The sequence below is a fragment of the Eulemur rufifrons genome, chromosome 10 (genome assembly GCF_041146395.1).
Source record: "Eulemur rufifrons isolate Redbay chromosome 10, OSU_ERuf_1, whole genome shotgun sequence".
NCBI lineage: Eukaryota > Metazoa > Chordata > Mammalia > Primates > Lemuridae > Eulemur > Eulemur rufifrons.
Window position 1 is genome coordinate 12,942,515 of NC_090992.1, and position 13,774 is coordinate 12,956,288.

Here is a 13,774-nt window from a genome sequence, read left to right on the forward strand (position 1 = left end):
CAAATCTTGTGTGTGAATAGTAATTTCTACCTCATAGGATTGTTGAATGAATTAAATGAGTTAATATATGTGAAACACTTAGAACACAGTAGGCATGTTAGCTGTTATGAAATGCATATTAGTTCAGCTGTGTCTAAAAACAGGATTTGAGGCATTCCATCTGAATTCATTTTAATTTTAAGCTAACAAAAGCAACTTAGAAACAAATTTTAATACAAAAAAATTCCCAAAATAAAATGCTTTCCCATATCAGTTATTGGGGGCTCATTCACATACTTGGAATCTCTGCTCATGCTTGATAAACATGGATACAAGGGAAAGTTGAGATTGGACCAAAAAACTAATTTAAAATGTTATCATTAATTTTAATTACTGCATGTACCCAAACCTGCAGTAAACAAAAGTAAAAATCATTCTGGTTCATTTCAAATTAAAATAAATGTTGCTCAGTACCAGTTACACTTGCAGTAAATTATTGTCTTTTAATATGACAATAACATGCTAGCTTTAGATTGAATATCAATATTATAATGTAACCATGTAAGCACTATCCTGTAAAGTCTGTAGCATATTTCAAGATCTCTCTATAACACCTAAGAAATTCTTTTTAATGGCAATTGAAATTAAATTGCTAATATCTATAAAATTTCTTTCCTAAAATTAATAGTGCTTAAGTGCTTATAAATTTAAATAATACAGGAGTATTTAGAAAGAAGAATGTGGATTGTAGTTGCAACAGTTCAGCTAAATTTCACAGTAGGTTACTTTAGAATCATAAGGAGCCTCAGTGATGACCTAGGTCACACCCCACATTTTATGAAGAAACTTAGGCCCCCAAATGTTGATTCTGATAGAGCCAATACCACAACCTAACTCCTGGCTCCCAGTCAAATAAATGTTTCTCCCTTTTTTTTTTTTCCCCAGATCAAATTTAACCAAGTCATTCATATCAACTCAAAAGGGTACTTTGTGCCAAAAAACTAATTGAAAAGAATTATTGTTTAAAAACACACACACATACACAAAAAGAACTGCATTCATTTAAGTAAGAACCACAGTTAGTCAGTTTATTTACTTCTTATGATTTTTTTCAAAACCCAATTAGGAGTTTCTTGCCATAGAGATTTTTTCAAATCACTTATTTCTCCTGTGACTTTCAAATCACCCCCTCGCTAGCTCTCTCTCCCTGTGCTCATGCTCTCTCTCTCACACTTTTTCTCACACATACACATTCTCTCTCTTCCAAATGGTGGGGATGGGGAGCAGAAATCAGCAATTTACTTTGTAATCCTACCACATTTGAGCCAGATACATTGACCCCATCCTTTTTCTATCCATAATATACAGCAATTCTAAGTGAAGAGTTAGTTTCTAATAATATCTTTTAGTATCTATCTTACTCTATTATTTCATAAATCAGCTTAGTTAGCCTCCAAAGAAACTGTCTGATCAAAAAGATTTCACACGTTAAACACATTCAATTAGCACAATAGGAAAAATATTAATATGCACATTTTATTCATTTTCTGGACTTTTCATTTTTCCCAAAGCAAAACTTTATCGAAAAGTACTAAGCTGAGAATGGGATACAGACCATGAGGTCACATAAATTCATTCTGCCAGTGCATAGGAGCAAAATAAGATAGAAAAGTATCTTCAGTTCTGAGTTAAATCTTAATCCAATTAAAATGTATAAAATGCCATCTTGGATTTTTAAGATTGGCAAAAGAGGAATAATTCATAAAAGTTATCATTGTACTAAATGTCCTTTAAATTTACGTTCTAAAGAATATCAAAAGCAACTTTTTAAAAACAGACTTCACGAAATTGTCCATGTCTTAAACAGCATTTTACCTGACCACTAAAGCAGCAATTGCTCTTTAGTTCGAGTAAAAACTCTTTCTAAAAGCAAATGCCTTAATAGTGAGTATATGTGGTGTAAATTTTTAATAAAAAATAAAAAAATAAAAAAAAAAGCAAATGCCAAAAGCTTTTTGAAAGGCAAAAAAATCATTTGAAAAAATGTAAATATAACCTGAAACATTTTAAGCTACACTGCACCTGAATCCTCAGGGAAGGAATACATATTTAACCCCTTGGAATGACACAGGGGTCTCATGACAAACTTCCCGCACCCTCAACAAATTACTAATTAAAAAAGATAATTCTGCTTGTGCTAACATCATATTTGGGAACACTGCAACTATTCTGTAATCTTTTTTAGCTCTTGCAGAAAAATTTCTCAAATAACCCTCTAGCTGTAGCACATGAGTATATACACACATGTATGTAATACATATTTTTAATCTTTGTTTTTTTTAACCTAGAATTTGTACTCTTACTAGCTGTGTGCTCTTGGGCAAGTTATTATTTCTTTCCGATACTCAATTTCCTCATCTGTAACATGGGGATAATAATAGAACTTACCTTGTGGGGTTGTAGTGAGGACTGGATTCCATGTTAGTTTATTACCCCCTATAAATTTCCTAAACACAGGTAAATGATCATATCCCCAAGTATACATAAATTTAGTGGGGCATCTGATGTTTAACTATGAAATTCCCTTTATCTTATTTGTATCAACTAAACTGGCTGCTCAATAATTCAAAAACATCAAACAACGACTCTTGCCAGAATAAGGATATACTGATAACAAGAAAGACAAGTGATCTTTGCCTAGATCTATTTTTAGGAACAGTTTAATTATCTACACCCCTAGCGTTAACACTGGAAAATAAACAAATGGGTGAAAGGCACAGAGTCACTCTGAGATCAACAGTTTCATAGTATTCAAAAATAAATGGGGATAAAGAAGACATTTAGATCATTTCTCTCTCACTAGTAGTCCTTACTGACATAAAGTAGGCCAGAATTTGCAAAGACATTTAAGAGGAATTGCGGAATTGATCAGACTGTGCAGACTTCAAGGTTCAGAGAGGTTTAAAATGTAACCAATGAGAAAACTGTAATTCAATAAGTGGTTTTCAGTGAATCACTACTTTATAGTGTCAAAAGAATTTTTTTTAGTTATTCAGTTACTTCATATGGGCAGAAAACATTCATTAGTTTCCACGATGAAATATACTTACATATATATTACTTATTCTCATTTAAATAAGTAGAGAAAAACTGACCCTGATTATCTTGTCAGTCAAGAAAGGTATTAATTACAGTTAATAATTATGACATCACTAGATACCTGGTATTCATAATTATCTATGGCAAGATTAAGGCTACAATTTAGAAAATTGCAAAAGAAACAGCTAAATATTTTGTTCCAAATTACACGCCTCTCCTGCTAAAACGAGGTCTGGTAATTGATTCATTTTCTATCTAAGAAGTGCTCTGATGTGAATAAGGACAATCCAAACTCTTTAGTTACACAGATATTACACTATGCTCTTTCCTTATTCATCTTAATCTATTAATGGAACACAATCTTACCGGAAAAGGAAAAATGTTGTCAGCCCTGTTCAAGCTATCTTCCATCCAGGATTTAGGAGCAAAGGCAGAGCTGGGCCGAGCATACTTCTGAAGCTGAATATGATTGCTTGCAAAATTTTTCTTCAAAGGGGAGATGGAGTTCAGGGGCGTTATTCCACCATTCAGCCCTCTGCGGTGATCTCGGCCTTGGGAACCTCCCCAACCACCATATCCACCACCTCCTGGGCTCCAGGAAGAAGAGGGTGTTGGAGAGGGACTCTGGTAGCTGCTCCATGGAGAGGGGGGTTTGTTAAGATTATTCGCCAAATGAGGCAGCTGGTTAAAAGCAGCATTTCTATGTGTGAAGGGTGGGGGATGGGGACTGGCAGGAGACCTCCTTTGCTGCTGATGCTGGCTGTGATGATGCTGGAAATGAGGGTGATGAGGGTGGTGCTGCGAGAGAGGCCCGATCTGAGGAGAGAAGCTGCCTCCAAAGCCAGGGCTGACATGATGGGGAAAATTTTGAAACAACAGAGCACCGTTATTAGCCGAAGCGGCAGGGACCCCACCCTGGTGAAAGAAACTTGCATCTTCATTGATTATTGTAGAGGAAGAAGGCGCTATCGCTGCTGACCAGTTACTGAAACCAGTGAGAGACGATGCACTAGATGTCAAGGGTTGGGTCGAAGTACCTAGCCCGGAGGCTTCTTGATAATCAAATCCTGTCAAGACTGGAGATTCGATTCTTATTTTCTCCTTCCCATTGCCGTTCTCCGAAGAATTGTCCCCTTGATTTTCTTCTGATTTTGCCTTCTCGGTTTCAGGCAGTATTCCAGCTTCCTGACCGGGACTTGGGGAAAGCTGCTGCTTTTCTAAAGGGTCTTGCTGTTCCTGTTGCTGACTTTTTGCTTTTTCTGACCCCAAGATTTCATCCTGAATGTTATGGGTAGCCGGAGCAGGAAAGAGCCAAGCTGACCCAGCACTGCTGCCATTGGCAGCTGTGTTATTATTTATAAAAGCAGCAGGACTGGGGGTGGCATTTTGGTGATGGTGAGGAGGCTGCAGATGTGGATGGAATCTGACTGGAAAAGCAGATTTATTCCCAGTATTGCTTTGCACTAGCACTCCAAACCCGTAATCCCCCATTTATTATGTTTAGGATCAGAATCTCACAATAAAAAATGATAACCTGATGTCTCAATGCCTTTTTTCCCTCTACTCAAAATTTAAGTTGTTTGTTTGCTTGAAATGTCTTATTTATAGCCAGCTCAAAGATCGCAGCTTATCACTCTAAATTGTTCTGATTTGGAATTCTGATCTCTGAAAGAAAAAAAACACAACTAAAAAAAATCTCCTAAAACATTGACATGGATCCAATTGGGCTTATTTCTATGAGGGAATAAAAATGAAGAGGGTAAAAATCAAGTCTTTGGTTAGTAAAATAGGCGCTTTCTTTTTCCAAAGGAAAATGTACATGAATGACAAAAACACAGCTTCTCAAGCATCTATGGATGTAGAAGAATAAGCATTGCGCAGAGTAAAAATATAGATATATATATAATTTAACAATCACATATGGTCTTCCTCAGCAGTTTAGATTCACTCACATAAAAACTAGAATAGGGCTAAGGGGAGAATATGTTCTTTTCTTGGCAGCTTGGTTAAAAAAATCAGGAATAATTTAAGAACATTATATATTATATATTTATATATATAGATTATATTAGGTTATCTGGGGTGGGAGGTGAATTCCTAATTCCTGGTTGCGGGAGAGGAAATCAGCACTGACTAATGGAAAGATGATTGCAGGGAGGTTTCTGCTGTTCCTGGTCCTGTTTCTGCTCTTTCGCAGGGTGCAGTTTTGGCCTCTGGGGCTGTTCCTGAGGCTCCGGGCGCAGATCTTGCCGTGGTCGCTGTTCCTGGGCTCCCCCCGGCTTCCTCTCCCCCATGAAAGGGGTTGGAAACACCCGTTTCTCCCTCTTTGGGGTTGGGGGAGGTCGCGATCAGGAAGGATTAGCAAGACTCAGCAAGGGCGAGCTGACGGCCCGGGGGTGCGGGGGCCAAGGGGGCGACCTGGAAGGTCCTGCGGTTTCTGCCTCTTCCCCTCTCTGCGGCTCCGGGTTTTTTCTCCCTCATGGGACCCAGAGGAGGTTTGTTCAGTTCTCTCAGTTCGATTCTCCGCAGGGGGGTGAGGGGGGAAAAAAGGGGAGGAAAAAGGAAAAACCCACTACCGCAGTTATCCTAAAGGAGAAGGGCCTCCCCCTTGGAGCGCTCTCTCCGTTCTCCCCCAGGTTTTTTAAAAACTATAATTTAGAAGGCTTTTGTTTCTCCTCACGGTTGCTGGGCCGTCGCTGCCGCCGCCGCTGCTTTGCCCCGGTCCCGCAGTCCCCGCTGTCGTTGTTGCGGACTCCGCCTGGCTCTTCTTTTTCTTTCCTTCTTCCTCCTCTTCCTTCTCTGCTGTCGCCGCTGCCGCTGCCGCTGCCGCCGCCGCCGCCGCCGCCACCTCCCGGTGCCCGGGTCCCGCAGCCGCGGCTGAGTCCTTCTCCTCAGGACCGAGCCGAGTGAAATGACAACCAGCTGGAAAGACCAAGAGACACTTCCGGTTCGAAGAGGGAGGGGTGGGGTAGCACGGACACCCCACCCACCTGCCAAAAGACCAATCATCTGTTAGAACTCAGACAAGACCACGCCCCCTGGGCTCAGGCGCCCTCCCAGGAAGGTCGAAAAGTTACCTTGAGAGACGCCCCTTCCGTCTGCGCCTCGCCCAGCGAGTGAGGCCCGGAGCCTGGAACCCTCTCTCCCGACCCAGGCTGAGCGCACCAGGTCGCCATGTTTTGTGTGGGCAAAGGAGTCCTTCGCTATTTATCTTCCCCACCCGGGCTTTGCAGGAGGAGAAATGGGGGACGCGCCAAAAATAACGGATTCCTCGCGCACTATATCTTAGAATAAAGGTGTTGGTGATCAATGTGGTGACCCATGAAACCGTGAATGAGCGAGGAGACTGCCCGCAGTAAAGGTGGTGCCCCAGGCGTCACGTGCTCTGGACCGAGCTCCGCCCCAGAGGGATCTGGAAGGGGAGGCGGGTCTTCCCAGCAGCTGCACGGTGCCTAGAACGGCGCATCCCCTTGCCCGGAACGTAGACTTGGCAAGGGACTCTCCTTTCACCTTACGTTCACCCACCCGCACCCCGACTCCTCCGGCCTGTCTTAGGCTCGCATCTGAAGTGGTCCCCCAAGCATAGATGTGCAGCTGCTGTAGGCGTCCGTGGCTAAGCCCCGCCGCATTCCATTCTAGTTCACCTTACACATTTCCAAAGCTAAAGTCTCACGTTGGAGCTCCCCTCCTCCGATCTCTTCTATGGCTGCTCATTCCCTCGAGGATAAAAGCCAAACTCCTTAGCCTGGTAGGGACGCCTTTCCACCTTGTGGGCGATATACCTTGACGCCTCATCTCCCTCCAAACACACTCTCAGTGCTTTTTTGCATGACCTTTCCCCTCTTCTCCACTTGATAAACTCCTCTTTAGTTTTAGGAATCAATTCAAAAGCTACCAACAGGGTCTTCTGAATTCTCTCAAGCGTCCACAGCCCTGTGTACCTCCGGTGCTTATTACACCATACTGGAATAGTTGTTTGTGTCTCCCGGACCTGTGCTCGGCTGTAGGCTCTCTGAGGAGCGGACATTGTAGCTATGAAGCATCAGTGAATGGATCCTGAAAACATGAATGAACAAACAGGCAAAAATCATTCCTCCAGAATGGTTTTCCTGACTGCTCCTCTCACTAGTGCCTTGTAGATTCCTCTCTTTTAATTACTGCTGGTTGTCAGCAGGTTAGTTTCTTGAGGGCAAAGGCTGTGTCTGATTTATCTTTATGTTTCCAGTGGCCAGCAGAGGGTTTGGCACAGAGCACACTCAGGACATGTTTATAGAATAAATAAATGGATGTTCTGTGCCTAATAGATTGTTGAGGGTGTCTTGGAGCTACCAATTCTTCTCCGGGGCTAAAATGGCCATCACTTGGAAGAAAGAGCACCTTTGAAACCAAACAGCCCTGAATTTGAACCGCAGCTCTGCTACATCCTAGTTGTCCAGACCTGGGTATCACCTGTACAAGCCCTTGTTTCCTCATAGATAAAATATAGACGATATTTCCTCCCTTGCTAGATTTGCAAATTACGTAAGATACATGTGAAGTTCTGGGCTCATAAGAGGTGTTCAACAATGTCAGTTCCTTTTTAACATATTAAGTACAGAGGACTAGTTCACAAGTGTCGTTTGCCTAGAAGCAGCTGTGTGCGTTAGGGAGTCTAGGAACATGTCTTGGTTTGTGGAAGGAGGCGGCACACCCAGGGCCACAGTCAGGTGCTGCCAGGACAGTCTGATCTTTTCAGGCTAAATCAAGTGTGGGCTGTAGGTTTGGGCTGGGCTGAAGCAAGCAAAAATGATCACTGGAGACATCTGTCAGCCTCCTGCTTGGGGACTAGAAGCATGGGAGAGGGAAGGAGAAATCAATTCTCTTGGGTCAGCTGCCTACTCAGAAACCCAGGATACCCAGCCAGGGCTGCCCGCCTTGAAAACATTCTGGCTTCAGAAGCTGTCCCATGGTAACCATGACAACAATTCAGTAGCTCCATTTAGGATCTCCAAAGGGATCTACAGTTGCAGATGAGTGCTGGCTTGAACATTCTGCTGGCAGAAGAGAGCCCTTCTCATGAAGCATGCTCAGCAGGAAGCTTTGGGTTGCACGGAAAGCAAGCTCTGCCTGAACATTAAGGTGCCACCAAATTAAAAAAAAAAAAAAAAAAGAAGCTCTCTCCCTGTCCAATGCAGTGAGGGCTGACACACCTTCAGAGAAGTTATAGGCTGGGAAATGCTTGCACCCTGCTGGCTACTGCCCAGCCCCTCTCTGGGGTTTGAGGTCAACCACACCCAGAACCTAGAACCTCCCAGGAAGCAGGTCATTAATGTCTCCTTCACTGGCCTCTTTTAAAACTTGGCAGGCAATATAAATCTCATCCCATAATCACACAGGGTGAACTCTGCCCCACTCCAGCTCTAGTGTCCTCCACCACTGCCCTTGAAACTTACATTGTCAACCTTCTCCCAGTAGCCCACACTCAAGCTCCCCAGGGGGCGTGGGTAATGACTAGCAATCAGTACCATCACCCGGGCTGGCCAGGTTGTGCACTGTGCAGCTCCATAAGGCACCACAGAATGCTATGTGACTGCTGCCTACTGGATTTGTACAACGCAGTAGCCCTGTTTCAGTTCATTTCCATAAGACACAGGGGCACAGTATACAAATGTGACACCCATACAAAAAAAGCCACCAGCCACTGCTGTAAATTACATGAGCATGTGCTTATTGCATGCAAATATTTAAAGCAGTTGATCCTTTTAGAATTAACAGCCCAGGAGCGTTCTGTAATTGAATTGAAGGACATGATGTCCTTGGCGTTGGTTTTGGTTAGTGAGCTGTACTGAGAAGACAAGTCTGGGCAAGTATATGGTCCAGTCCTTCAAGAGATTGATACTCAGCCGTTACTTTACCTGACAACATTAATAAGCATTCGAATGTTGTAGTGGAATACATATTTTAATGAAACTAACAAATAATAATATGCAAAGGCAGGCCCCGTGAAGGCAGGGGAAGAGAGAAAGGTGAAATTACTTTAGGAATATCCTTTTCTCCAAATGTACCTGGAAGCTCACTGCCATAAGGCTAGCTGGACAGAAACAAAACCAAGTCGAAAAAGCAGGTTTTATTAAACCCCACCCTGTTTCAATATTGGAAAGTGTGCATGTGTACTGAGAAAGCACCATTATTTTTTTACAACTAATTGCTGGGTTGCATTTTCTCCTTTTGTTTGTTGTTTTGCAAACCTGTGCAAGCCCTCTGCATTTTAAACACTATTTTCCTCCTGCCTTCCCATTTGAGGTATTACCATTAACGTGGAGTGGATAGTTAACAAGCTATTTTGGTGGGGAGTGGTGAAGCCAGTTTCTCCAATGCATTTATTGAATAAATGGTTTGGAAAGGGCCAGGACACAGACATGCTTCACTTGAAATCACTGTATCCTGGCAAAGATTTAGGTGATCTGGAACGAGGGGGTTGACCTTCCAAACTGTGACGTACATCACGTTGGGATGACTTGGATTTTTTTGTGGCTCCAGCGACCCATGTAGATGGGCTGCTGACCTAGATTACCCTTTGCTGTTTTGGTTGGATACACTTCACTTCCTGTATCGAAGCCATGGCCATGTCGCTGAACAGCTGCCATCTCACACCCTGTGGCTAGGCTGGAGGATTTTTACCTGCAGTGCTGGGAAAACAATAACTTTTCAGAGCTTGCAGGGAAGGTGTAGGGTCCAGAACTCAGAGAGCTGGGAGTCAGAGATCACAATTCTAGCCCCAGTGTAGTCATAAACTCACAGGCATTGGTCCAGTTTGTCTGATGATTTCCTTATGGCCAGAATTTGTCCTATAAAGAGTTTCAATTCTAAAATCTGAATCAAAAAGAGTGCAAAGAAAGTCATCTCTATGTGTTAAAAAAAAAAAAAAAAACACTAAAACTGATCCTTTTCTTTTATATCCAAATTTCTTACTCCCCTGTTCTTGGAATATGTATGTTACTAAAGCACACTGATATGAGTTGATTTCTAAGCATCCAACCTCAAACTTTAGAGTGCATCAGTCCCCATGGGAGGTCATCAAATGCATATTCCCAGGCCCTGCCCCAAAGGTAATTTGGTTCAGCTTTCTCATAGTATTTTCTCATAAAATTATAAAGTGTAAGAAATTTCTAATAATAATGTAAGAACTGCCCCCCCCCAAAAAAACAAAATAGTTCTTTTCTGACATAAAAGAATGTTGGAAGAGTTAACATAGAGCTGGAGGATGGTTTTAAGGAGTCATCGAAACCCAGGTTCCTTCCATGTCATTGTTCTTCCCTCCTCAAAGTGTGACTCCCCTACTATGATCCAAGATGTCTGATCAAGCTCCAGCCACCACGTGTGCATTCCAGACCAAAGAACAGAGGAAAAGATGAAGCAAGACATAACCCTTCCCTTTGAGGAAACTTTTCAGAAGACATACACATCACTTCCATTCTCTGCCCATTGGCCACAATTTGGCCACATGGCCATACCTTGTGGCAAAAGAGGTTGGGAAGTATGGTCTTTATTCTGGGCTCCAAAGTAGTTAGTTAAAAATTTAGGACTCTATGACTAAAGAAGAAAGGGGGAGATGGATATTTGAGGGTGAGGTACTGAAACTCAGCAAGGTTTAGTGACTACTGGAGGTCTTATAGCCAAGTGAATGCCCACAATTTGCAGTTGAGGAAACAGAGGCCCAGGGAAGGGCCTTGTCTAAAATAACCCAGTTATTTTGCCCAGGTATCTTGACTCAGAGCTCTTTTGCCTGCCCAGTGGTCCTTGAATTTTAGCATGCATCAGAATCACCTGGAGAACTAGTTCAACCAGACCAGAATTTCTGATTGAATAGGTATGGGATGGAGCCAAGAATTTGCATTTCTAACAAGTTTCCAGGCGGTTGCTGATGGTTTGGTGAACACACATTGAGAACCAGTGGTCCACAGGGCCATCTATGTTTCACAAGGGGCCTTCAATTCCATGTGGCCAACTGCAACCCATCACCCTCTCTGCCAGCCCTAATCTTCCCTCCTCCCGTGTTCTCTAGCTTATTTAATGATGCCGTGATTCATTCTTTCGGTGGCCGAAGCCAAACTTAAGAGTCGTCCCAAACTCCTCTCTCTCCCTCTCCACCCTCTGACAGTTGGTACCCAAGTTTTCTTCATTTTCTCTTCTGAGCATCTCCTTTTTCCTCTCTATCTTCTGCTTTGGTTCAAGTCTGACTATTTCTCACATAAATTTTTCTGTGTGTATGCAAAAGCTGTCTTCAGGCTTGATGCCTGGCCTTGCCCACTGAATCTTTCTACGTGGGGAAACTACATTCATTGCTCCCTGGTGTACTCAACTGTATTTTTCAAACTTCAGTGATTTTCATTCTAGAATCACAATTTTTGCCATATTGGAGTAACTCCTGCACTATCACTTATTTAATATTTTTCCATAAGTTGACTTAACTTTTTAAAAAATTTAAAATAAGTATACATTCAAGGAAACTTGATTTACTACCCAAAATAAAAAAAAAAAAACCTAGTATTTCTTGCCATAACCAAGAGGTAATTATGAAAATTAAAACAATGAAACCAAAATAATGATATTGAATTTCTCCTAGATCCTTTATGCATATCAAAGGCCCTGAGTCTGAGACCTCCTTTGTTTTTGTTAAAAGGAAGATTAATAAGGTTGGAGAGAGATGTTAAAGGATTCCAAGCCCAGTTTTGAAAGGTCTTCTTTAGGTATTAGAAGGACTAAAAAAGAACGGGAAAAGAACTAAATTTCTCATTGTGCAATTCAAAATTCTGTAGTGCCTTGTCTATGTGCTGCCTGCAGTAATCTCATGTACCCCACTGGAAGAGGACCTATTTGGAAAGCACTGCCAGACTCCTTTAACATGGCATTAGGACTCTAGACAATCTGGCACCTGCCTGGCATTTTGGCAACATCTCTTGCAACTCTCTACAAGCATAGCTCCAAGAACCCTGAAAAACTTGAGTTTCCACAAACTTGCAATAAGTCATGAATGCTATTTGTTGCATGTAACAGAGTACCTTAAACAGTGACAGGTTACTCTTCTCACATGTCAAGAAGGCTAAAGGTGGGTGGTTCCTGGTGCTGGTAGGCCAAGGATGTCAGGGCTCCGGGTTGGAATCTCTGGACATTCTTGGCCTTCCCTTCACGATCCGAAGATGTCTGCCACAGTTTCAGTCATCACACAGTGGCATTCAGAAGCAAGAAACAGAGGGCTGCAAAGAGCCTAGAGTTTCTCATCATGAACTTTTCTCTGATCAGATAGGGAAGGTTTTTCCCAAAGGCATGCCAGCATACTCCTTGTTATATCTTTTTGGTCTGAACTGGGACACATGCCTTGATCTAGCCTAGACATGGGCTCGCCTTCCCTGAGACCAAAGGGTCCCAATTTGAAATGTGAAAAAAATCAGGATTCTGCCAGCAAAAGAGAAGGGAAAGTCTTTGGAGGAGTCACAAGTGTCCCCCATGCTCACCACACAATTACTTTAGGCCTTTCTGTGCATGTCTGTTTAACAAGAACACCTGCTGTGTTTGCCCAGAGAGCTCCTACTCAAGCATGCTTCCCTCACTGGCCTTCCCTGCCCCCCAGGCAGAGGTGGGCATCTTCTCTTAGGCTGGCACAGACACTTGGCCACATAATTGACTATTATGTAATTGACTAGGTCCCACCCAGAGAGTTCTCCTCCACATCAGGGATTCTTTTTTTTTTCTTTTGTGTCCCCTGAGTCCAGCATTGTGCCTAGCACATAGTAGGCTTACATAATGAGTGTTTGTTGCATTGAGGTTGAATTGATTTTTTTCCTTCTTCTATAAAAGTCACAAGTCCAAAGTAATAAATATTAGGTTGAATTTAGTAACAAGCATACTTTGGAACATTTTATAAATAGTACTCTTGATTTTATTGTTGCTTTGTGTTGTTTTGGAGGAAAATATAGCAATTCCTAACAGCACGTGAAGTTACTGTTGGCATAAAACTTCTACCTCACTAGTGCTCTTACAGCAAAGCAGTCACTATAAATCCTAGAGAGGGATTTTATAAACTTAGTAAACCACTTCCATCTTGTGTAAAACACATTATACAGGGTAATAGCTTCATTTGGCCGAGTCATTTTAGGTACAGTCCCACGATTGCATTAAGCTAGTCTTTATTGATATACTCTCAATGTTAAACAGCTTCTTAATGAAGTGAATTGCCTTGAAGCCTTTGGATAGTGCGTGCACACACACATATCCATACATACACGTAGAGTCATCACCACCCAAAAACAACTGCAGAGGCAGTAATTATATAATATTAATAAGCAATATCACATACAATTGTATGTGCCAGTTTCTAATTGAGTTGAGTTGATTCTCAGTAATGGGCTTCTTGAAATGACCTAGTTCCCGCAGAAGTACCTTCAGGTTCAACAACCCATGTAAAATATAATAAATGCATAAATAATTTAGCAAGGGAAATAGGTAGCATTATGGCCACATTTTTGTGCTGCCGTTATTTAAAAGCCTGGCAGCTTGGTAGTTAGAAACCACTATGTCCAGGGGTGTTGTAATTCACCATTTGCTCAGAGTTGAAATGAGGCAGAGGAGAGCTCCAGGCCCCTGGCTCATTTTTTATTTAGAGGCAAATTTTTTTCCTAAATCCATTTGGCCGTCTAAGTTCCAAAAATAGAAAGAG

The 13,774-nt window shown here is 42.2% G+C and overlaps 1 protein-coding gene across 4 annotated transcripts in view; it reads right to left on the reverse strand.

Moving 5' to 3' along the window:
* Positions 1–4,939, reverse strand: part of CPEB4 (cytoplasmic polyadenylation element binding protein 4) — a 64,771-nt gene extending 59,832 nt beyond the window's left edge. For all 4 annotated transcript variants that reach the window (XM_069483848.1, XM_069483849.1, XM_069483847.1 and 1 more), the window contains exon 1: positions 3,445–4,939. In XM_069483848.1, the coding sequence (XP_069339949.1) occupies positions 3,445–4,569 (1,125 nt within the window). In that variant the 5' untranslated portion in view covers positions 4,570–4,939. The remainder of the gene's footprint in view (positions 1–3,444) is intronic.
* Between the last annotated feature and the right edge of the window lie 8,835 nt (positions 4,940–13,774).